Source organism: Onychostoma macrolepis, chromosome 09 (genome assembly GCF_012432095.1).
Source record: "Onychostoma macrolepis isolate SWU-2019 chromosome 09, ASM1243209v1, whole genome shotgun sequence".
NCBI classification, from domain to species: domain Eukaryota; kingdom Metazoa; phylum Chordata; class Actinopteri; order Cypriniformes; family Cyprinidae; genus Onychostoma; species Onychostoma macrolepis.
Window position 1 is genome coordinate 20,504,810 of NC_081163.1, and position 25,629 is coordinate 20,530,438.

Below are 25,629 nucleotides of genomic sequence, written 5' to 3' on the forward strand. Positions count from 1 at the left end.
TCAGGGGTTCTCAACCTTTTGCAAGCTGGGCCCCCCCCCCCCCCCAAAGCTGGTTCATTGCAGTTCATTGCACACAAATAAAAGTAGACCCTTTACAATTCCGAATGATGTATTACTCTTACCTTTATGAGCAAAAATTACGGCGTAAGTTGTTTTCATTGAAAAAAAATGCAATTGATTGCGCTGGTGCCTCCATGTCCTGCGCTTTAGCTTCCACTCTCCGCACAAACTACTGGATGCAGCGCACATTTATCTAGGTTTAACGTTTAAACATTGTTATATGCTTGAACTGTTTTAGTATATCTATAGATCGTATTTTAGGCAAGTCGTGATGATTTGAGAAGGTTAAATTCATCAAACATAAGCTATGATAAGCCTGCCGCTGACTGCTTGGTCGTTACTTTAAGAAAGAATAAACTTATCTAACGAACAAAAAAAAAAATGCTCCAAACGTTTTTCTAAATTAACTTAATAAAAAAACGAAACGAAATTTCGAAAATTCGCCATTACATACAAAACTGAACTATTTTAATAGCTGAAACAGTATAACGCGATCGCGACCGAGGGGAATTCTAAGGGGAACGTGATCTGTACTGAGGGGGGCAACAACCCACTTTCCAGGAGAAGAAATGCCAGTGTTGCCTCCTGCTCAGGGCACTGTAACTACCACGCCGCTAGTTTCAGTTTTGCTTTAAATATTTAGTCTGGGCGTTTATAATAAATGTTTATAGTGAATGCCACTGTAATTTTTGTTTGTTTTTTACTTATTTTCATTCCGTTTTCTGTTATTAACGCTGCTAAATTTACAGGATTTTTCGCATCCGTAGCAAATATTTTGAGGGGTGTTTTTGACAATTGAGAGCCACCAAATGACGAATATGAAAAAACGAATATGACAGTTTCGGACTCAGTCAGGGTGCAAGGACCTTAAACTTTTGAGGCTTGCACAGTTTCTCGAGGAGAAATCAAACAAATGAGCGCCGTTTTCTAAAGGCTATGAGCGCAGCACACACAAATAAACTAAATTGACATACTGCAGTTAAATTTCAAAATGTGGTGTTTTTATATTTATAACATTTGAATACAGTTCAGCAACATACATCACACGACCTGACGACCAAGAGAGCTGACAATTGACCGTCACTTAATTCACCATCACCTCATGATTGAAAATGTGACACTGATTTCATATGACAGTTCAACAAACAAGTTAATAATATTAAGTCACTTACATTTTAGACGAAATAATGACTGTTTTGGTCTGTTTTAGCAGCGAAAATAGATCCGATGAATCCAAACAAAGATCACAGCATAGCGCATCTCACAGCAACACTCAATCGTGTTTTGAATGATTCAGTGTTTTGAACGAATCGGTTGAGTCAAAGATTCAATGACCCATGCACAAACATCTGTCTCATTCTTGATGAATCGGCCGTTTGAACGAATCGTTTGAATGAACGACTCAATGACTCGCTTAATAAAACCGCTTATCACCTGCATTTGCGCTCACTATCGACAAACTAATCAAATTTGCTCAAAACTCTTTTTTTTAAATCAGTTCAAACACATTTGAATTTTTATTCAGGAGTTATGTATACACAAAACTATAACTTTTTATGACAGTAGTTTAGTGATAAAAAAAAAATTTGCAAATTTTTTTTATCCAGGTTTTTTTTCCTCCCATCCTGTAGCCTACTTTCCTACTTTCAGTTAGCTGGCAGGGTGTATTGAGGGATTTTGAAGAGGTTGTTGTCTGGTTGCTAGAGTGTTCTGGGTGGTTGCCAGGGCACTGCTACAATATGCTGAGTGTTCTAAGATGCTCTGACTCACTGAGTGGTTGCTAAGGCATTGCTAGGCAGTTGATTGCATAATCTCACATTAATTTGTATCTCTTAAAAAAGGAATATAATAATAATAATAATAATAATAAGCACGAGTGTTGTGTATGTTTCAGAGATTAAAGTGTTGCTTCATGCGATCAGGTTGTGACTGCTGTAGGTTAACAATCACAGCTTCCTGTAATGGGAAACCTGCACATGTGAAAGTAGATGGACTTGGATTTTTAAATAGACAGGGAACAAAGGCTGAATCAAGCAGTGCATTATACAAATACCATCAGAAAAAAAAAATAGATAAACTGCACTTGTGTGGAAAGGATATTAGTCAGTCCTTTTCATTAGTTACAAAAGAGCTAATTTCAGCTTATTCAAATTTGAATACTTTTAAAAAAAATCTTAGATGCAGAGCCAAATACTGGTTATTTTGAGCCACTTCACTGCTGTCAGCAGCTATCTTTTGTTCATGGAGTCTAGATTTATTTCTCTTTTGAGCTCATGTAAAAAAGAACAATTGTCATTTCATAAGCGAAACAGCCTTTTCTATGGTGCATTTATGTGATTGCATGTTATTGTTTTTTAATCTATTATTTGCTATGCTTTCTGAGAATACAAACAAATGATTATTATAAAATCACACATTAATGAACATCTCTGTGTGTATGGTACATAGGCCTTTGATTATAGAGAAAGGATTCCTTTTGAGATTTTGTTTGCCAAAGGCTGCATCCAAATTCATTCACTAGTAATTGTCGGGCACACTAGTCGGGCACATTCTTGTTTATTTTGCAGGTAAGTGATTTGTCTAAATTGCACGGCTAAATGTAAAATGAATCAAATAAAGATTAGGGCCCAGTTCCAAAGTAACTATTTCCATCTGAAAGCCTTTCAAACCCATTTAAACATAATTAAACTTGTGTACTCTTGAGTAGCACACGTGCATTCACTGTTGTATAACAAGCAGTGATTGTTAAATCGCTGTGGTATTGTGTCTGGCACACTCTGCACAAATATGAAAACACAGAGTAGACTCTTGTGATGTGAGGTATATATATTTTTTCCAATTAAGTGTTGTGTTATTTTTTATTATTCCACTACTGAGACTGAAGCTACTGTTTCGTGCTGTTCTTGTCATTTCCTGCCATTTTGGTCCATGCAGTTCAGCTAGCTTTCCTGTGGGCTTGAAACCAACTTTTAATGTAAAAAAATATATATACAGTGGGTAAAAAAATTATTTGATCCCAAGCTGATTTTGTACGTTTGCCCACTGACAAAGAAATTATCAATCTATAATTTTAATGGTAGGTTTATTTGAACAGCGAGAGACAGAATAACAACAAATTAAATCCAGAAAAACACATTTCAAAAAAGTTATAAATTGATTTGCATTTTAATGAGTCAAATAAGTATTTGACCCCTTCACAAAACATGACTTAGTACTTGGTGGCAAAACCCTTGTTGGCAATCACAGTGGTCAGACTTTTCTTGTAGTTGGCCACCAGGTTTGCACACATCTCAGGAGGGATTTTGTCCCACTCCACTTTGCAGATCCTCTCCAAGTCATTAAGGTTTCGAGGCTGACATTTGGCAAATCAAACCTTCAGCTCCCTCCACAGATTTTCTATGGGATTAAGGTCTGGAGACTGGCTTCTTGGTGACTATGGTCCCAGCTGCCTTAAGATCATTGACAAGATCCTCCCGTGTAGTTCTCATGATCATTGAAACTTCACGAGGTGAGATCTTGCATGGAGCCCCAGTCTGAGGGAGATTGACAGTTATTTTGTGTTTCTTCCATTTGCGAATAATTGCACCAACTGTTGTCACCTTCTCACCAAGCTGCTTGGCGATGGTCTTGTGTAGGTCTACAATCTTGTCCCTGACATCCTTGGACAGCTCTTTGGTCTTGGCCATGGTGGAGAGTTTGGAATCTGATTGATTGATTGCTTCTGTGGACAGGTTGTCTTTTATACAGGTAACAAACTGAGATTAGGAGCACTCCCTTTAAGAGAGTACTCCTAATCTCAGCTCTTTACCTGTATAAAAGACACATGGGAGCCAGAAATCTTGCTGATTGATAGGGGATCAAATACTTATTTGACTCATTAAAATGCAAATCAATTTATAACTTTTTTGAAATGCGTTTTTTTGGATTTGTTGTTGTTGTTGTTGTTCTGTCTCTCACTGTTCAAATAAACCTACCATTAAAATTGTAGACTGATCATTCTTTGTCAGTGGGCAAACGTCAAAATCTGCAGGGGATCAAATATTTTTTTCTCCCACTGTATAAAAGGGTCCTGCCTTATATTTATAGAATAAGTTCAACCACCTATAGAAATTCTATAGATCACCTCCTTGTATTGAAAATTTGATGGGCACCAGCTGAATCTGGTGTAAAAAAGTCTTGCAGGATTGATACACTTTTTTATTATGACCCCATACAAGCACAAGTAAAAATATATTAATGTTATTTCATCTTTGTCAAAGATCTGGAATATTCCAAATAGAGTATTATGTGTCATTGACAACACAATATGAAACATGAGCATTTCAGTCTGTGAGGCATTGCATCAGTTGGTGATGCAATGTTAATAACAAAACAGACCAGCTCATTGCAGAACAAGTCACTTACAAATTTATTTTGCTTCCTCTTTTAGTTTCTATCACAAGAGTGACTTCAAGACGTGAAGCATTTCGCTCTGCTTGACTTCTATAATATACTGTATGTTGTTACTGTACACAATTGCACACAATTGAGTAATATTATCCTGCAGTGAGGATTTAGAAAGTATTCATCACCACACTTAGAGCAGCAGGTTCACACAGTCAGTGAGCAGGATAGTCCTTAGAGAATCGAGGAGACATGTCTGATTGCTCAAAGTTAAACCCAGGAGAATCAAACCTGACAAGCTGTCTCCATGCCGGCAGAGGTTTCTTGAAATCCTGAAGACATTTCCTGAGCAGTTCTTGATATGATGTTATTTCTGGCAATAAAAATATTAGATCATTGCAGAAGCTCAAATTTAGGACATCTTCCTTAAACTGAAATTTAGAGCATCTATATTTACAAAAATGATTATTTTCTAAATATGCTCAGTTACTGCAAAACTGCACAACAAACCTTCAAATGAATAATTCATGCAAAAAATGGCTAAACATTTACTCACCCTCAGGCCATCCAAGATGTAGATAAGTTTGTTTCTCCATCAGAACAGATTAGGAGAAATTTTCCTTTTCATCACTTGCTCACAAATGGATCCTTTGCAGTAAAAGGGTGCCGTCAGAAAGAGAGACCAAACAACTGATAAAAACATCACAAGTAATGTACATGACTCCAGTCCATCAATTAATGTTGATGCACTGACTCCAGCTTCAGTCCACTCCTTGTGAAGCTCTCCCAAGTGTCAGAATCGGCTTTGCTTGACAGTATTCTCAAGCTTGCGGTCATCTCTGTTGCTTGTGCACCTTTTCCTACCCAATTTCTTCCTTCCAGTCAACTCTGCATTTAATATGCTTTGATACAGCACTCTGTGAACAGCCTCCCCTTTCAGTAATGACCCTCTGTGACTTACCCTCTTTGTGGAGGGTGTCTTCTGGACCATTGCCAAGTCAGCAGTGTTCCCCATTATTGTGGTTTCAAAGAACAAGAGATACCCGAAATTTATACTGTAAGGATGGTCATTCACTGTAATAAAACTCAAATGTAAATATTCTAATATTTTGAGATACTGGATTTTTGACTATCATGAGCTGTAAGCTCTAATCATCTAAATTAAAACAAAAAAAACTTTTGAAATGTAGATCTAGAATATATGAAAGTTTCACTTTTTGAAAAATTACAAAAACTTTTTCCATGATATTCTAATTTTTTTAGATCCCCCTGTATACTTAAATTACTCTGTAAACTCTCTTATTATGTTATCTTATGTAAGTTTGGTTTGTTTGTTTGTTCATCTGTGGAAGTTAATCTAAAACCCATTTCTTTGTGAGTAATCACTTATGTTCTTCCTTATCTCACTTTGGGGGAAAAAATGCTAAATGAATGACAGTAAATGTAATATTTGTATAGCTTATGTATTTAAAACATCCCAAATGAATCTTGTATTGGCAAATTTGTAGGATTGCTGCAGTTTTTCCTCCATTTTTGTCTATTTTTATTACCAAATTAATTTGCATTTCCTCTATGTGTGCCAAGCAGTTTGAGAATTAGGAGTGATTTGGAATGGACCAGTTTGAAGGCCAATATGGAGATAAACTACAGTGCTTGCCTATGCAGAAATCACCACCACGATGATGCTGTGGATGATAGCCAGGGGTTGCTTACATATGTTCTTTGCATTTTATTAATGGTTCCTAGGGCATACTGATATTCCAGTCCCCAAATATTCGGGGTCACAAGTATGGACTGTAATAATTACAAAGTTTAACTTAAGAAGTGGCAATAACAAATAACCATGAGCTATTTGCTGCAAGTTGTATAAAAAAAAAAAAAAAAAAGCATGTAAAAATAAAATAAGTTTATCACATCAAATGTAGTAATGAAAAAACCTGCTTTTGGCAAAAAAAAAACAAAACAAAAAAAACCCACATAAATTGACGTACATATTTCATAATCATTGCTGCTACTTCATATTACTTCCTGCAAACTGAGCCACTCAGAACATACAGAATCAAGTCTATAAATGCTTGAAATCTGATGTGAACACATCTGACATGGTAACTTATATATGGTACATAATGTTCAACAATTTATTAACGTAAAAAATACAATTTGAATTTGAAAAGAAACAAACTCCTCTGCATCTAAATGGCCTGAGAGTGAGTACATTTTCAGAAAATTTCAATGTTTTGCAAAAACTATTCCTTTTAAACAAAAAATGAAAAGTTTAACATGGGTGTCAGAACTTATTTCATTGTACTTATGTAATCTGTTTAAGAGTACACTATATTATTCTGTACATAATGATCTTCAGCATCTCCAAAACATAACAGCCTGTGGCCTTCTTCAGATTACAAAGCACATGGTGGAGCAATATATGGACAGGTCCAATTAAAAATGACATTACCACATAGGCCCAAGGGGGCTTGTTATGTCATATCATCAGCCCACTGACTGGAATGGCACATATGCATCCATTTTGCATTTGAGCTGTTGTGTTTCTCTGGAGTTTAAAATCTAGGTCTGGCAGAGGTGTGTAAATTGAAGTCTTTTTCTTCCAGCTGTGGTTGAGTGGTTGAGATCAGAATGCACATTTGTATACATGGACTAAAATAATCTTTTCACACACTTGCATGTTTTTTTTATTTTATTTTACATTTCTACGTGTAGAAACATGAAATTTTAGAACACCGACAGTCAGACTATGACACAAACATGCCTGGTCTCCATACATTTTGTCATAACTTCATTTTTTTCTTTTTTTTTATGTGTGATGCTGTGGTAACATGGTGAGTCATTTCCTTTCATAAGAGCATGTCTCTGCTGACAAGGCAATTACTTGGTGTGTTCACGCCACTGTTTTTCTATAAACTATGATAAAATAAAACTAATAAAGGCTGAGGTCTATCACTGTTCAGCTTATCACTCGTTTTAGCCTCACATATTTGGCTTACATAATTATTTTAAATTGATTTATGCTTCATGCTTCCTGACTGCACTTTACTTAATAACCTTATAGGTCAAAGAAGAATTACTCACAATGTCTTCCATATGTGATGTTTGCTTGCACAAGAGGCTTGACATTGCAAAACTTATCCTACTCTTTTAGTTATCCACACAAACTACTGTACATTTGAGAGCTGTGTGGGATAGTAATGGAAACTGAAGTTAGAAAGTACAATATTGACTGAACAAATTAGCAACATGCATTTTGACCTGAATTATTATTTTGGTTAAACTTAAACTTAACAGGAAGGTTAAAAGGGAGCAAAACTAACATTTGTTCATACCATTATTTCAAAAGTTGTATATCAATGAACAGCTTTTTATCTGAAAATCATGGAAGATAGTTCTTCGCAAATTTTATTTTATTTTTTTTTTCCCTTTTTTGAAAGACAATGGTAGTCCACACATGGATGACAAGAAACAGGATTACACACATATTACAAAATGGCATAAGTACAAAAATTGGGACACACTTTTGGGATTTCAGTTCTTGATTCAGTTCCATTTTTATGTCAATTCAATACATGTCAATTTGTCATAAGGAAAATAATTAGGATCCCTCTCAACTAAGGGAACCCTGCCAGATGGTTCATTACTATAATACGAAAGATTAAAGTAAATAACTATTTGTCCAAAACTATTAAATTAAACTGCTATTTATTTTTAGATGTAACAGTTAATACTTAAAACTGTATGAACATTTAAATTGCATAAGGCAGTTTTTGTATCAACTTTTTAATGAATTATATAATTATGTTTCAATTCTTTGTTAAAATATAAACATATAATCAGCAGCATTCATAAAAAAATTGTTTTCATGACAGATTTATTTAAACATACATTACACATAACATCACAGACAACAGGTTAATTGAAGATATAACAAATATGTAATATATTGCATATATTCAGCAACCCTTCTCTCTCTCTCTCTTTCTAGTTGACTAAAGAGCTATGGACACTGAATGACTTTCTGCGGTAAATGCACTGATCTAGAGCATGATAGTGGGTAAATGTTGTTGGGGAATTAGTTAAAACCCAAGGACCAATTATGTTGAATGAAGACAAGGAGTCAAGAGATGCAATTCAATTGAAGAAATTTACTGAAGAAATAGTTTGCAGTGTCATCCGCAGAAGTCAGCTTTATCACTCTCGATGGAGTTCGTAGGCCGCTCTGCTTACAATTCAAAATCCTCAACAATTATACCCTGACAGAGGTTGCTAATTGCGTCAATGCATAAGTCAGCAAAATTCTGATTGGTTCCAAAACCTAGATAAACGTAGACAATGTCACACATATGGACGGAAGCACTTCAAGCATATATCCAAATTATTATTGTAGGCGTCAGCAATGAAGAAGAAGACACCTCAGCTCGGACCAGGATGACGGCAGGAGACAGTCTTCTCATCTAACACAGAGAATAGATGCAGACACACACATACACACAGAGCCCTTATCTGCATCTCAAGGTTTTCTAGCTTCTAGCGAGCATCTTATCAGTATGGTTGGTTACACACATAGTATGCAGCCATCAATCTTGGAGAATAGAAATACAGGATAGAACAGGATTCTCTAATATCTGTTTTAATCAAACATCTAAACGTCACAGTTCTCTTCGTCACTCGTAGCTCACGTAGATGGTAGGTCAACCTGACCCCCTTAGCATGGCCTTGTGACCCTAAGGAAAGAATACACTCAGCATGTGTTCACACCTTTTACTCTGACCACTTCTAAAAAGGATATATGCACACTTCAATCCATACGAATATAGATGGCTCTACTACTTAAGTCAATCATCAAACAATCTGGGAGGTTAAATACTGATCAATAACTTGATTAATAATCACACAAGAAATATTAATATCAGAGGAAGGATATGGTCAGATAGGCATCCACTTCATCCTCTCCTTCAATGTAACCTTACGTGACATATTGTTTAGCTACTAGCTGTTTTATTGACGTATTTCCGCGGCTTAAACAGACTGAGTGATTACACAATACATGATACATTTAAAAGTTGTACTGTTCTTTTGGCATACATCCTGATGTTCATTCATGTTAATTTCATGTATATCTACTCTAGTAGGCTAGTAAAGAGGCACCACATTAAAGAGCGCCAAAATTACATTTGTTGTTTAATTTTCGGGATAAAATAGAACTTGAAAGCTGAAACCTTGTTTCATATCAAAAGTAACAAGTGACAAAGCCTATGGCGATTATTGGATGGCAGGTCCACTACAAATGTTTAGTAATGTTTTTTTTGCGCATCAACAGCAAGACTGAAAGAATGATCACATTTCATCAAAATGAAGATTAAAATTCAGAAATTTGGGTCAACATAGGGCTACATTTTATTGCTATTTAAAAAATTCCAAAATATAAGTTTATACCAATAATTTGTGTTGAAAATAAAGAAACAAAGTCATGCACTTTACCGTTGCTTAAGTCCATCCTCGTCTCTTCACACCACCAACTGATTGGTCTGTTGCTAGTGAACCTGAAATCAATGCATCTTTGGAGTTATCGGTCTCAATCTGCCATGATGTTATGTCGGTGAAGTGCAAAGTAACCCATTCAAAAATTAAAACAACACTGTCAGATTTGATATGCATTTGAAATAAATTTTATTAAATTATAATTTTTTCCCTCTGAAATGGAATACTACAATAAGGGCGATGGAAGCCTCAGTAACATTCAATAGTCCTTAATAAATATCAGTTATCCTGAGTGTTGCTTCCATGGTCTACACAAATGTCTGGAAGTCATGCTTTTGACTAAAATCTTGATGACATCATGGTTCTAAGCAAATGAAACCAGTTTTCAAAAATAAATAGTTGGCATTGCAATTGAAAAAAGAAAAGAAAACTCCAGCATTCACATTGTCCAGCTGGCAGTTTAAGAACTGCATGAAGCAACCAGAAATTTTATCCATCAGCATTTATAGTGATGAGTGGCGATATCTTGCCATGAACATATCAATCTGTCTGCACATGACATTGTGTCAAAAACAAGCTATGTGTCAGAGCTCGAACAGGAAGTGTTCGTTGTAGAGGTGCTGTTGGCACCCAACGTACTGTGTGCTGCAGGTGATGAACTGTCATTTTTGCTCTTCAACAAATTCCCTGTGTGCTATTACACCTAATTTAGCTGACTATCACTGCACCATTATCTACAGCAGGGGTGCCCAACCTTGTTCCTGGAGATCTACCTTCCTGCAGAGTTCAGTTCCAACCCTGATCAAACACATCTGTCTGTAATTCTGTAAAACCTCAGGGTTGGAGCTGAACTCTGCAGGGTTGGGCACCCCTGATCTACAGAGTTTCCTCGTCGTCCTCCAGGCCGCTGCTGGACCTTGTGGGCAGAGACTCTTTTAGCAGGATGTCATCGACCTGCTTTGCACTGTCCTCTGGCTCCTCGGGTATGGATGGTGGCAAGCTGTCAGCATCCGAATTGAGCACATAGCCTGGCAGTGTGGCATGGGCATTGATAGTTGGCCCCCCGCTGCTGCGGTAGACTCGGCTGGAGAAGAGCGTGGTGGAGCGGGTGCCCGGGCCGCCGGTAGCCAGCTGGGACTGACTGCTGGTGCTGTTGTTAAGGCCCGTCAACACAGAGCCGTAGCGGTAGCTCCCACACACCACTGGGCCCTTCCAATTGAACGCTAGGTTCCATCGTGTCCATGTTTTCTTGATCTCGGTCTGGACCTGTGGATCAAAGTTAGATGCTAAAGAACACTGGACGTTGAAATGCACAGTAACTTTTTTTATACAATCACTAAGGCAGATTTCATTACACTGTCACTCAAAAAACAGTAACCTAAAAAACAATAACAACAGGTACCATGATACAATGTTTTGTTTTGTAAAACAATGTACTGTAGCTATTAAATGTATTTTGAACTTTCCAATTCCTGGATTTCAGTTAAATTTGAATTGAGGAGGGCAACAAGATGCAGAATTAAAATTCAAACATGTATTTAAGGAAGGAGATTTAAAATGAACTGAAAATTCATGCAACAAATTTTATTTAGCTAGAAAAGTAAACTTTACGTTTTGGCTGGTTGGTACGATTTGAAAAAAGTTTTAAAAGTAACAGATTTATTTATTTGTTTGTTTGTTTAATATATTTACTGTTTAGTTCATATATTATCTTTAATATTAAACACATTTATTTTTGTGGACCAGGGTAAAATAATCTTCATTTCCCAGAATGCATTACCTGTGAATTTCTTTAAATTACCATTCAGTAAATTCTTCTTCCTCAATTCAATTCAATTCATTTCAAATTCACACTCAGGAATTAAAAAGGAGCTCATTCATCAATTCTTAATTTTGCACAACCTTTATTTTCATTTTGCATTCAACAACTAGACCGAACAAAACAGACTAAAGAACTACACTGCGTTCCAAATGATTATGCAAGTGATATATCAGTAGGATTTCGGTACAATAAAGAGTCTTTTTTTTTTGTTTGTGTTGTTTTTCACATCTTTTTATTTAACTGGTATCAATCTCAGACAGGTTTGTTCAATAGTTTGCCAGTTCTTCTTAGGTAAATGGAAACCCTACTTAAAGAGGTTGTTCCACATTATTAAGCAAGTCACAGTTCTCATGAAATATGGTGAGGAAGAAAGATCTTTCTGAAGATGAAAAGTATGAAACAATGCAATGTCTTGCAAAAGGCATCAAAACAAACAATATTTTGAGAAAATTATTGAACTGTCAAAAGATTTGTGAGTGAGATCTTGGTCAGATAAAGATTTATTAAGGAAAGTTTTTGTCAAACAAATGAACTGTATTGTAATACCAGCTGTAAAAAAGCCACTGCTGAACAGCAAACAGGTGTTTGAAGCTACTGGAGTCTCAAGATCCTCTTCATGCAGACTGGCAGTTGTGTGTAAAGCTGCGTTTGTCACTGCTAACCAAACCTCACAAAGAGAAACCTGCACGGTGGCTGTAGAAACACATGAAGACTTGCTTTTAAATAGTTTTATTCACTTACGAATGCTGCAGTACAATGGATGGTCCAGATAAATGGATTTCTGATAGTTGATGAATGGCCATCCTATTCCAATGAGACTGCAACATCAGCAAGAAGGCGGTGGGTGATGATTTGGGTTGGAATATTGGGAAGTGAGATATTAGGTATAGATATTTACAGTATATTTACAGTATTAGGTATAGATAGATATTAGATATTTTTAGGGTGTAAAAATGACTTCTGCTAGATATGTGGAGTTCATAACTGACCATATTCTGCTGTGGTATAAAATGAAGAATAGTGCTCTTGGAAATAAAAGGATTTTCATGCAGGACAACACACTATGCCATGCTGCATAAATACCATGGTGCTAAACAGTTTGAAAATGTATTTCTACAGCCACCGTGCAGGTTTCTCTTTGTGAGGTTTGGTTAGCAGTGACTGAAACGCAGCTTTACACACAACTGCCAGTCTGCATGAAGAGGATCTTGAGACTCCAGTAGCTTCAAACACCTGTTTGCTGTTCAGCAGTGGCTTTTGTACAGCTGGTATTACAAGGGGTGTCCCCGACTAAGGATTTTCATAGTCGAATCGGAATTTTCGAATCTTGCTGACAGTCGACTGATAGTCGAATCATATATTTGGGGGCGGGGCAAAATACATTACCAAGAGTCAAGTCAGACATTAGACAGTCATAAATACTGACGTTAACACGCAGGGAAAATGTGTAAAGGACGCCTCGCAGATACAAACGGAGTGAATAATGTTTTATGTTTTGATTAAAAGATAGTTAACATTAAACGTCAGCGAAACCCTAAGAATTCACAACATTTTTTACAATAGTGCTCTCATTATAACGTTATGTAGGCTATACGACAGTTATTAATGTTCTGCATTTCTGTTTTGAGCTGCGTGCGCTGAATGACCAGTAGAATTAATCATTTAGAAGGTTTTTAATCAATGGGATTTAACTCATTTATCTCATATAAAATACGCTTCATTATTTATACTTGTGGACGCGTTCTTGACGCAACAACGTGCAAAAACACGGGAAATAAACTCTAAAAATTCATAGTTTTATTATAATAGTGTTCTCATTATAATGTTATGTGTAGGCCTATGTGACAGTCCCAGTCATAGTTATTACTATTCTGCATAGTGGTTTGTCCTGCTCGCGCTGCGCACTGAAGAGATAATCACTGTTCAATAAAGTGCTTTACTGCAGCGAAAAAATCCAGTCTTTCACTCTGCTTGAAGTCTTTCACTCTTGTTAAAGTTTTAAATCCTTGCCGCCAAGATGCTCCTCTGTCGGTCACGAAAGTGAAATTTAAATCTATAGGGGTGGTTGGATTTATTCACGCACGTTAAAATATTTATTTAAAGTTTTTTTTTTCTTCTTTTCAGATTCTTATTTACAGCATTATCATAATAGGCTGTATATTAACTTATTGGGAGAAAACTGGTAGTTCTATGTGAAATCAGACATTGAGCACCCCCATATAGCCAAAATAGTATGATCATAACACCCCGCGAATAATCGACTGTGAGATTGGGAGTCGAATCAGGCTCCTCGAATCGAAGCATCGAATCGTCGACTATTCGGGAACACCCCTAATTACAATACAGTTCATTTGTTTGACAAAAACTTTCCTTAATAAATTTTTATCTGACCAAGATCTTCTGTGCTCTAAGTCACTCACAAATCTTTTGACAGTATAATTCAGAAAGATCTTTCTTCCTCACCATATTTCATGAGAACTGTGACTTGCTTAATAATGCGGAACAACCTCTTTAAGTAGGGTTTCCATTTACCTAAGAAGAACTGGCAAACTATTGAACAAACCTGTCTGAGATTGATACCAGTTAACTAAAAATATGTGAAAAACAACACAAACAAAAATCTGACTCTTTATTGTACCAAAATCCTACTGATATATCACTTGCATAATAATTTGGAATGCAGTGTACTGTCTACCCCGACAGCTGGGATGAAGAACACTTAAAACTTCACAGCTTGTTCTGATTGGTCTTGATTTAAAACTATCATGTGTTGTAAAGCACGTACGTTTACAGTATGTTTGAATTAATAATATTATTACATTTACATAGCATTCAATGTGATTTAGTGGTTGGTGGGATCTCCATTAACACCACCAGTTTCTAGCATCTGCCTGGCTAAAGCAATGGCAGCCGCTGTGTGCCAAAACGCCCACCACACACTGGCTACTGGTGGAGTGGAGACCAATGATGTAGCCAATCAGTTTAAATAAGCATGAGTAGGAGGCTATGATGGATGGAGACCAAAGAGCAAATTTGGCCAGCATTCCAGGGTTGTACTCCTACTCTTTTTGAGAAGCCCCCTGGGATTGCTAATGGCCTCAGAGAGTCAGGACCGGTTTAACATCTCATCGGAAAGGCTGAGTCGGCCACTGGGTGAGCACTCCCTGCTGGCCTCACTAACACCCTACAGAAACCTAGCTTTCTCAAGGAGGCCTCCCATCCACATACTAACCAAACATAACCCTGCTTTGCTTCAGTTTTTTGTCTGCAGACACCCCCAGAACGTAGGCAACAGCAGTACCTGCCTTGCCAAACACTTGAAACCCACTGCAGCTGTGTCCCAATTAAGAGCTACATCGAAATACAAATGCAGCCTCAAATGCACCTTTCATTTCCCTGGCCATAAAGGATACAATAAATGGAACCCTCACAGCCCAGACTATCCCAAGTTATGATGAGATGAGAAAACAATGCCAGGTTACAATTTTAAATGAGTTTTTTGTTACAAAAACTTTAAAACCGTTTAAATGTTGACTTGTATCTTACTAAGGTTTGATTTTATAGACAGTTTATCCTTTTTATTATGTACATAAATGTACCATACAGTGAACAGACAGTATACCTTAACTTCACAAAAAAACAACAACAACCTTTTGTGCAATGGAAAGGTTCTATGAATGTCAAAGGTTCTTAATGGAACCATAGATGCCAATAAAGAACCTTTACATTTAAGAGTGTGGTCTATGATTATTTGTTCACTAGCACAACAGAAAACAAGAAGCAAGAAGTGTTTACATGTGTGACAGGGCAAAATTTTTAGTCTTGAAGTGTGCGCTTAGCCTGAAAACGCTTGATGCTGCAAAAAAAAGAGACAATGCAGTGGCCAAAGTGTCAAAAGACAATGAGAAAATATCACAGAATGCAATAGCACATCCTGTGATAACCCCATCATTATTATAAAGCAGCTTTGCTGATGCTCACCTCTCCATTACAGTAGCAGTAGATGATAGACACAAAGAAACCCTAGAGGAGAAACAAAAATAGGTGTTGGTGTGATGTCTCAACACAGTACAACTGTCTCAAACTACTGACTCTGGTAATAATGACTTTTGATTTTCATTTGTAAGTTTAGTTGTGAGTCAGTAATTAAGAAAAAATTATTCATCTCTAGAAAATGTTATATATACATTACAGCACAGTTAATTATGCACTGGTCCATGTTTTTTTCTTGGTCACGAATTGTTTTCAGTGATTTGGAATCATTATTTTTTATATTAGGCATTTAATTCATTACAGTTGACACTGATCATCTGTTTGATTTATATATTATATTTAACAGCCTAAAAACAAATTAAATGTTAATGTCATTAAATGTCATTATTGTATTACCCAATTCTGTGAATGTGGCTGTGTTTCTGAAAATACTGCAAGTGTAAAGGGAAGTGATGTATTCTTCTTGTGAAGGACAAGCACTGAATCATGTCATCAAGCTCCAGATAAAAGACTCTTAACCTAACCAGCACCTGTCATTTAAGACAACCCGAACATCTCAAATGGAAATCAATGGTGTGTCATAAGATGTCAAGCCTATTTGGAGTGCTGTGAATTGGATTGACCTGTCAATATATTCTTACATGTCTTACAACCCGAATTCCAGAAATGTTGGGATGTTTTCTGAAATTTGAATAAAATGAAAACTAAAAGAATTTCAAATCACATGAGCCAATATTTTATTCATAATAGAACATAGATAACATAACAAATGTTTAAACTGAGAAATTTTACAATTTTATGCACAAAATGACCTCATTTCAAATTTGATGCCTGCTACAGGTCTCAAAATAGTTGGGACGGGGGCATGTTTACCATGGTGTAGCATCTCCTCTTCTTTCGTGGTCATCTTTGACATATTTTTCATTTAATGATTCGCCAAATGTTCTCTATAGGTGAAAGATCTGGACTACGGGCAGGCCAATTCAGTACCCGGACTCTTCTACAACGAAGCCATGCTGTTGTAATAGCTGCAGTATGTGGTTTTGCATTGTCCTGTTGAAATACACAAGACCTTCCCTGAAATAGATGTTGTCTGGAGGGGAGCATATGTTGCTCTAAAACCTTTATATACCTGTCAGCATTCATAGTCTTCCAAAACATGCAAGCTGCCCATACCGTATGAACTTATGCAACCCATACCATCAGAGTTGCTGGCTTTTGAATTGAATGCTGATAACATGCTGGAAGGTCTCCCTCCTCTTTAGTCCGGAGGACATGGCGTCCGTGATTTCCAACAAGAATGTCAAATTTGGACTTGTCTGACCATAGAACACTTTTCCACTTTCAAACAGTCCCTTTTAAATGAGCCTTGGCCCACAGGACACAACGGCGCTTCTGGACCATGTTCACATATGGCTTACTTTTTGCATGATAGAGCTTTAGCTGGCATCTGCACATGGCACGGCAGATTGTGTTTACCGACAGTGGTTTCTGGAAGTATTCCTGGGCCCATTTAGTAATGTCAATAACAGAATCATGCCGATGAGTGATGCAGTGTCGTCTGAGGGCCTGAAGACCACGGCATCCAACAAAGGTCTTCGGCCTTGTCCCTTATACACAGAGATTTCTCCAGTTTCTCTGAATGTTTTGATGATGTTATGCACTGTAGACGATGAGATTTGCAAAGCCTTTGCAATTTGACATTGAGGAATGTTGTTTTTAAAGTATTCCACAATCTTTTTACACACTCTTTCACAGATTGGAGAGCCTGTTCCCATCTTTACTTCTGAGAGACTCTGCCTCTCTAAGACATCCCTTTTGTAGCTAATCATGTTACAGACCTGATGTCAATCAACTTAATTAGTTGCTAGATGTTCTCCCAGCTGAATCTTTTCAAAATTTCTTGCTTTTTCAGCCCTTTGTTGCCCCCGTGCCAACTTTTTTGAGACCTGTATCAGGCATTAAATTTGAAATGAGCTCATTTAGTGGATAAAAGTGTAAAATTTCTGAGTTTATACATTTGTTATGTTCTCTATGTTCTATTGTGAATAAAAAAAGGAATACAAAGTATTTTAGTTTTCATTTTATTCAAATTTAAAAACGTCCCAACATTTCTGGAATTCAGGTTGTACATGCTACTTAAACATTTAATTTTTAGCAGCTTGTGCAACAAGCATTTACATGCAAGCAAAATTCTCATCAACATCTGTGGGTCGATGTTACTTTTTAATTATATTTACTAGTTGTAAATTATTAACATGCATATTTTGTAGAACCAGTGCTAAGTATCTGAGCTTTTCAGAAACAAACCACTTTTTCCTCTTTTGCTTTGCCACAAGGTTTGTAAGATAACATTAACATTAATTTCTTTAGCAAAAAAAAAGTGACAATTTATTTATTTTTTTTACATTTTCTGAGGTGATGAAATTATAAACACATTTCTTAATTTTTTTCTTAATTCTTCCTCTGCAGTAGTTGAGTGTTTTCATAGTACAAGAAATCATTTTTAATGAAAAAAAACCCAAAAAAACATTAATTGCCAGAGCAGTTTAAAAAAAGTCATCAATGACTTTTTCATCAGTGTTTTTCCTTCTCCTTTTTATAACATTTCTACCAAATCAATAATAAATCATGCAAAATACATGCACAGCATTTATACAAATGATGCTGAAATACAAATTTGAATTTATGATTTTTGGATTATCAAAAGAAAAACATGTATCTTGACTTGCAGAGATCGCTGATTACATTAGCTATTCATGCTATAAAGGCATCGTTTCCAAGTACCTGGAAAGAATTGAAGAACAGCTCACAATACATCCGCACCTCCCAGCCAAGACCTTCGAATGTGTGCGGCATCCCAACAAACACAATGTAGTGCACTCCAAACACAAACACCAACACAAGCGTGGATTTGGCAAGCTTCCTGAACAGAGAGAAATTAAAATGTTCTATGAATTAAAGGGATAGTTCACTCCAAAACAAATCTGTTATTTACTCACCCTCATGCCATTCCAAACCTGTATGACTTTGCAGTTAACTTTGTAAAACAAATTTCAGAAAGCGAAATGCTGTCATGTCATATGGAATCAGCCGATTTCCCATCTGATTTAAGAGTTGAGCAAATTTGCTGCATTTACCAACATGATATAATATATACCAATATTATCAATTGCTGTTTACCAAGTTGTTTGGTTTGGAAGTGACCTGCTTCATGCATTGCTTTAATACTGACAATGGACCTATTTTGCTACAAAGTTTCACTAATGTAATCACACCTTTTCACGTAATAATGTATTTTCAATAATGTAAACAGAGATGGATGTTGAGCTCCAACAAAAGTATAAAAGCATCATTAAAGAGGTCTATATACCTTGTGTGCTATATGGTGCTATATGTCTAAGACTTCAGAAACTAAAGACATAATTTGCTAAGAATCATCCTCTTCACTACAAAGTTATCAAATGGATTCAGTCGGCTAGGAATATAGGGCAGAATAACCTTTATGTTTTTTTTTTTTTTATCATTTTTGAAGATTGACAGCATCTGTCCCTATTCGATTTCACACAAAAAAAGAGTAAACATTCTGCTTAACATCTCCTTTTTTGTTCCAGAGAAGAAAGAAAGTCATACAGGTTTGGAATGACATGAAGGTGAGTAAATGATGACATTTGATGAATTTTTATTGTTTGTCAAACTGTCAAAAAAAAAAAGAAAAAAAGGAAGGCGATATAAATGCACAGTTTCACCCTGTTTATAATAACACAGAATCTTGCCACCGTTGAAATATCCCCAGTCAAGCAACCTGTAACACTTTTTGATCTCAGTGAGATATTTGTGTTGGCCGATGACACCAAGTACGGTGTGTGAATTCGAGTTTGTCTTTAATCTGTGTTTGATGAATGACATCCCACACGCCTCCGTGTGGCTTTAATCAGAATAAAGACAAGTGCAAGATCTTTTTTAACTGCTACGCCTTGCCTGCCAGACAGGTTAAAATGTCTTGCAAATTAGTCATGAAATGTATCTTGAAAAATAATTGGAAAAAAGCAATGCTGGAAGATCATGAGGTACAAATCCTCTTTTAATTGAAGCCCCGCTAAGTTTGATCAACCAAAGTGTTCCAGTAAAAGGAGTGTTGTAGCAAATGAGAGTCAAAACGATGTGACGTGCGAACATTCGCGGTCATTAGCATTTCAGATTTATTTCTATTGAATTTATGACAAAGTTCTCTTTGGTTGAGCAAAATGCACTATTCACGGTGTTTGCAAATATGACTGTGTTCTACCAGCTGTGCAAGCTGACACCTGTGACTCTTCATGCTGCTAATTAACGGGAGGCAGCAATGATCAAATTGATTACTGTTATTAGTTGCACAAAATGGCATCTATTGGCACTGTGTTTGCTCCAAACTGGATTCTTTTAGGGAGCATCCAGAATAACATTTTGACAAGCCAAACCCAAATGTGCATTTATAGGGTTTAAAAGCCTTTTTTTTTCAAAGCCAGACAAAAATGGAAGCTACATTTTTTTTCTTTCAGCATGTAACAAGATAAAATCTATAATATCCAGTGCCTTTAAAATGCGACACTGATTTCAGCACATGATGGAATTATGGAAAACACAATCCGAATCAAACTGCAGAAGCAGTAGGCGTAGGGGAAGGGGAAGCTTATTATCGCATCTCTTAGCCACAGGCAATTCTGCCTTTAAGCTGTCAGATGAAAGATTTTGCCTAAATTACATAAGGAAATAAATAGTTGCTGTAGGGACAGCTTCCATTCTTTGCTGTCTAATAGCAGAGATGCCGCTGCTGTAATGACACAGACAATTTGGGCTGGTATAACACGGAATTCACAATTTCAAGGCACCTGAATGCATAAAAACGGGCTCAATGGAAGTGGATGCACAAACCTGTACTGTTTCCGTGTGTCATATCTGCCTGCGTTGGTCTCGCGGATCTTGGTGGCGAGAACCCTCACAATATTCACAAACAGGATGAAGTTCAGCTGAGAAAGAAAGAGAAAAGAGAAATAACTGTGTAAAAGGTGAAACTTAATAAAATCCCTTCTCCTAACTAAACATAATTTGAGTAACTGAAAAAAACTAATAGGGACTGAGGATTTCATCCATTATGCATATCTGGACAATAAAGCCTGTCGCAGAAGGGTCACTGGCAGATGACCGGCTAAGTGATGTGTATGGCTTCTTTTTCCCAAATGAGCGGGGGATGTCATTTGAAAAATGCTAATTTCCATCTGCTTAATCATAATGAGTGGGATGTCTGTGCATGAGATTTTAAGCTCAGTCTGGAATCAATAAGACAAACAAAAATGCATTCTGGGAGCAGAAAATATGGTTTAGGGTCATAAGGGTATAATTTAAGTTATGATGTTTGCAATTCAGCATTTCGCATACAAAAAGGACTCAGATATAGATGCATTATTTGGTGTGTAACGTTATTCTGAAATTAATTTATTTTGTTTTCTATTATGTATATGTATTAAAAAGTGTTTTGGAAGCAAATAATGCTATTTAGATTGCTTGGCTGTGCATGAATAATTCATGAAGAAACATACATAGCTCTCCTATAAACCCTGGTGTTGTTGAACAACATGAATTATGATACGAAGCAGTGCACACATGATAAATGAACACCTCAAAAGACTAAAGTACACAAAAATGTTTTAAAGCTATATTAAGACATTCGTCCAGTAGCCACAAAATCTTGCTAGTTAATGTTTTGTTTAAAAAAATCTTAACGATAACTGATGTTTGGTGCAGGGGTGGCAAAAGGCAAGACAAACAGATGGCGCTTTGAAAATGACCTATAGAAATAAACATACATAGGTTGACTGAACAGCAATGCTTGCATACACACATTTCTATTCCTCAAAAAGAACAAGAGGACATTAAAATGACTGAAAAGACAAAAAATGACTGGTATTATCTCTAAACAAAAACCCACCACATTTCATCAATTAGGAACCTGCGGTGCTCTTTGACATGCAACAGGAAAACTATGGTGACCCCTTCTGCAGAATATTGCCCCCATATCCACCATCTGTTTAGTGGGAGTATGGGGGAAAATGCAAATGTACTTTTACAGTTTGCAACATATGAATCATCATTGGCCAGATTTTACTCTCATTATACATCTGACTTTCCTACTAATTGTTATCCGTCCATCCACAACAGCAACAATGCGTTTGAATAACAGCATTAGTATATATCACAGTATTAATGTATTGTACAGTATTTTTAAACTGTACATCAGCAATGAGGAGAAAAAGCACAACTGGAAATTTGTTTCACTGTCTTATAAATATATTGTAATTGTGAGGCAATTGTAAGGAAACGTTGGACATATTAATTCATTCCCTGCTCAATCACTGTCCCACATTTTACAACCATATACAGTAGTTACAAAACAAGTATCAAAGTATGTGAGACGGCTAAAAAATAAATCATTCAAAAAATTATTCAATGCTTAATCTTTCAGTGTTTGTAAATGTGTGAACCTAAATGACACAGTGTGAAATATCATAATTTCAGTGTCTGAGTAGATCAGCCTGAAATGGAACTGAGGACCGTTCAGTGATTTTCAGTCTTTTTTTTTCTGGGGCAAAATTCTTTTTTGGAATCTTTTTTTTTTTTTTTTACAACCACACACACCAATCACAACAACTTCAATCGCCTTGTGCATGTAACTTGTAAGGAGAAGTCCAGCTGTGCTGCCTGGCACAAGTTAAACAAGGCTGTGGATAAAAGTAGTCATGCTGAGGCAGCTTCATCATCCCCACAGAATACTACATTTGCTTGATGTGCACAAAAGATATATGAACATTTTGATGTACACAGTTTAATCTCTCACCAGTGCGGCTATTACTAAAACCTTCAACAAATGCAAGCGAGTTTATTTATGTATGCACACAAGATCCACACATAAACACGTTCCTCAAATGCTTGATATGATGCAAACAGCATGTATAATCCCTATATAACAATTAATATAAACTATCTATTTAATGAGTGTAAATTACATTTACAAATAATGAAAAGTTACAAATACTATAGAAAAATGTAAAAAAAGAAAGAAAAAAAAACCAACAATGCCAACCTAAGACCTACATCTATGGGAAATGAATAAAAATTGAAATTAATATAAATTATTTCCAGTATTTGTTGGTCTTTAAATGGTTAGTGATTCAGTTTCAAATAAATATTTTGCCAAGAAAATACTCTACTCAAGCCCAGTTTTGTTACTGAAGATTGCATTAATAATATATAATGCATTGATGTCTGACTAATCTTTCAGCTATGCAGTTACCTGCCAGCCTCTGTATCCTTGAAGATACACACAGTGATGGAGAACTGATTGTGCTGTAGAGTATTATAAAATGACCTAAACGCCTTGAACTTCATGGGTTCTGTAGCATAAGATTATTTTCAAATAATAATCCATTGAAGAACAAAACATGTCAGTAACGTGTTAGATATCTATTCCTCCACCACAACTGCAATTAATAGAAAGATGGTATTTTTACAGAGTCTATTCACACTAAGTGTAAAAAATAGATGCAATTTACACAGAGCTTAAACAGTAGATATTGTTTGCTCAAAGTAAAAATAGTAAATTCCATCTTATTTGCACTAAGATATAAATAGTGACAAATGATATTTACACAAAGTGTAAACAGAAGAAATGTGCTATTTGTAGCCTACTAAAGGTAGCCTGTCCTAGTGTTGCAATTACCACAAAGTAATTGCTGGTCCTGGTTAAGAACAACAAATATTGTCACATGGTCTCGGTACAACCAAAGTCATTTAAGAAAAAAGTCTGTCTCCCAAGAAGAAGAAGAAAAAAACCTTTGATAGTCTGGTCATGCAGAGAACCATCTGGAGTCAGAGCAGTTTCACTCCTGCTCACAGAGTGTCATGATGGCATCATCTAGGTGACTGGATGTGGCCAAAACATCATTGAAGGCTGCAGGCACCTCATGTTGACTCAAGGAAAGTGTCCAGACTGTCCATGTACATCTGGTGATATGAAGGCTTTTTTTTTCTTTCATTGTAATAGATTTTAGTAAGAGCTGGACTTAAAGGGATAATGCACACGACTCAAGAATGAAAATTCATTCCCTCATGTCGTTCCAAACTTCTTTGACTGACATTCTTCTGGGGAGCATAAAAGAAGATATTTAATTGGTAACCAAATAGTTAACATTTACTTTTATTGTACGCACCCACCAATGTTGGTCTGTTCAACAAACTAAAAACAGCTTATAATGAAGCCTAATATACCGCCATTCAATTTCATTGCACAAAAGCTGCAACTTTTTGCTGTTTCACAAAAGAAAGAAAGTGATAGGTTTAGAATGACGCGAGGATCATTATATGATGATGAACAAACACTTGTTAAGCTGTTAACCCTCTATGGTATGTATTATGCTCTAACCATGAAATAATTTTTCAAACAAGTTTTTATTACATGAAATAGCTTCAATTATACAAATCAAAAAAAGATTTTTTTGGGGAGGTACTTAGGGAAACGTTGCAATATGGCTGTACCACAATGGAAAATGGTCAAAAAAGTAGTTTTTCTATAAAATTATGATTTATTTTCTATTTAAAGGCACATTTCCTATATAAATTGATAATGCAAACCAAAAATAAGTGGATCTCTATCATTTAACCTTCACTGAAGGCTAACTCATCCTCACTATTGGTCTTTATTGGCCTTTCTGTAAAATATTGCAGGATTCATTTTCTGAAAAGAAGAAAATAGTTTGTTATTTATACATAAATACAACTATACTACAATAACTGCAATCATATTATTGATGCTACTATCTATAAAAAAATCCCAATGGGCATATACATTACTGCAATTCCACTGTGGTACAGCGTTGTCATATGGCAACATACCTATTTTGTCCATAGTGGTACAGCGTTGCCATATGAAAACATTGATAATTTCTCAATTTTCAGTAAAACTACATTAGAGAAAGTTAAATTGTGAATTCAAATATCTAATTTACTTAAAGACGCAGCAAAAAAAAATCCCCCTTGAGAACAGATGAGGTTATGATGAGGAAATGGGGTTAACAGAGCAATTTCTGGAGCACTTCAACAGGACTGGTGTCTTCCTTGTGAGGGTGACAGTGGGAAAAAGCGTTGTGGACTGACATTCAAATGTCATGTGACTTAAAAAACAGCACATCATTAAAGGGTTAGTTCACCCAAAAATGAAAATTATCCTGGAATTTACTCACCCTTAAGCCATCCTAGGTGTATATGACTTTCTTCTTTCAGATGAATCCAATGGGAGTTATATTAAAAATTATCCTTATATTAAATTTTACGGGTTTTGGACTGTGTAACAGAAACACCCGCTGACTGCAATGATGGAGCTTAGAAGAGCCAGGACAATTTTAAATATTACTCCGATTGGATTCTTCTGAAAGAAGAAAGTCATATACACCTAGGATTCCTTGAGGGTGAGTAAAACATGGACTAATTTTAATTTTTGGGTGAACTAACCCTTTAAGGCCTGCCCTATTAATTCCCATAGTGCAATATATTGCATTTTTTTTTAGAATACCAAGGAAATGAGTAGAAATTCATTCTTGCAGCTCTGTACCATAGAGGGAGAACCAGAGAGCACCATTACATTTAGTTAGATGTTTTGGCTTGCATCACTCTGTGGAAACTACAGAGTTCTTTCTCACGATTATCTCGCCTGGCCAGCCAGTTCAACCACTTTAGCATCTGTGAATCCATCACTCTCTGTTCACGGCAGGGCACTCAGAAATACATCAGCAGTGACCCTCTCTGCCACCTGGATGGCAGTAGATTACCCAGAAAGCATCTAGCAGCAG

At 36.2% G+C, this 25,629-nt stretch overlaps 1 protein-coding gene across 1 annotated transcript in view; it reads right to left on the reverse strand.

Annotated features, from left to right (window-relative positions):
* Window positions 1-10,114: 10,114 nt before the first annotated feature.
* The window catches only part of pth2ra (parathyroid hormone 2 receptor a), a 92,523-nt gene continuing 77,008 nt past the window's right edge, over window positions 10,115-25,629 (reverse strand). The window contains exons 13-16 of the mRNA XM_058786011.1: window positions 20,663-20,757; window positions 18,536-18,674; window positions 15,737-15,778; window positions 10,115-11,199 (exon numbers count right to left, since the gene is read on the reverse strand). Of these exons, the coding sequence (XP_058641994.1) occupies window positions 10,810-11,199; window positions 15,737-15,778; window positions 18,536-18,674; window positions 20,663-20,757 (666 nt within the window). The 3' untranslated portion in view covers window positions 10,115-10,809. The remainder of the gene's footprint in view (window positions 11,200-15,736; window positions 15,779-18,535; window positions 18,675-20,662; window positions 20,758-25,629) is intronic.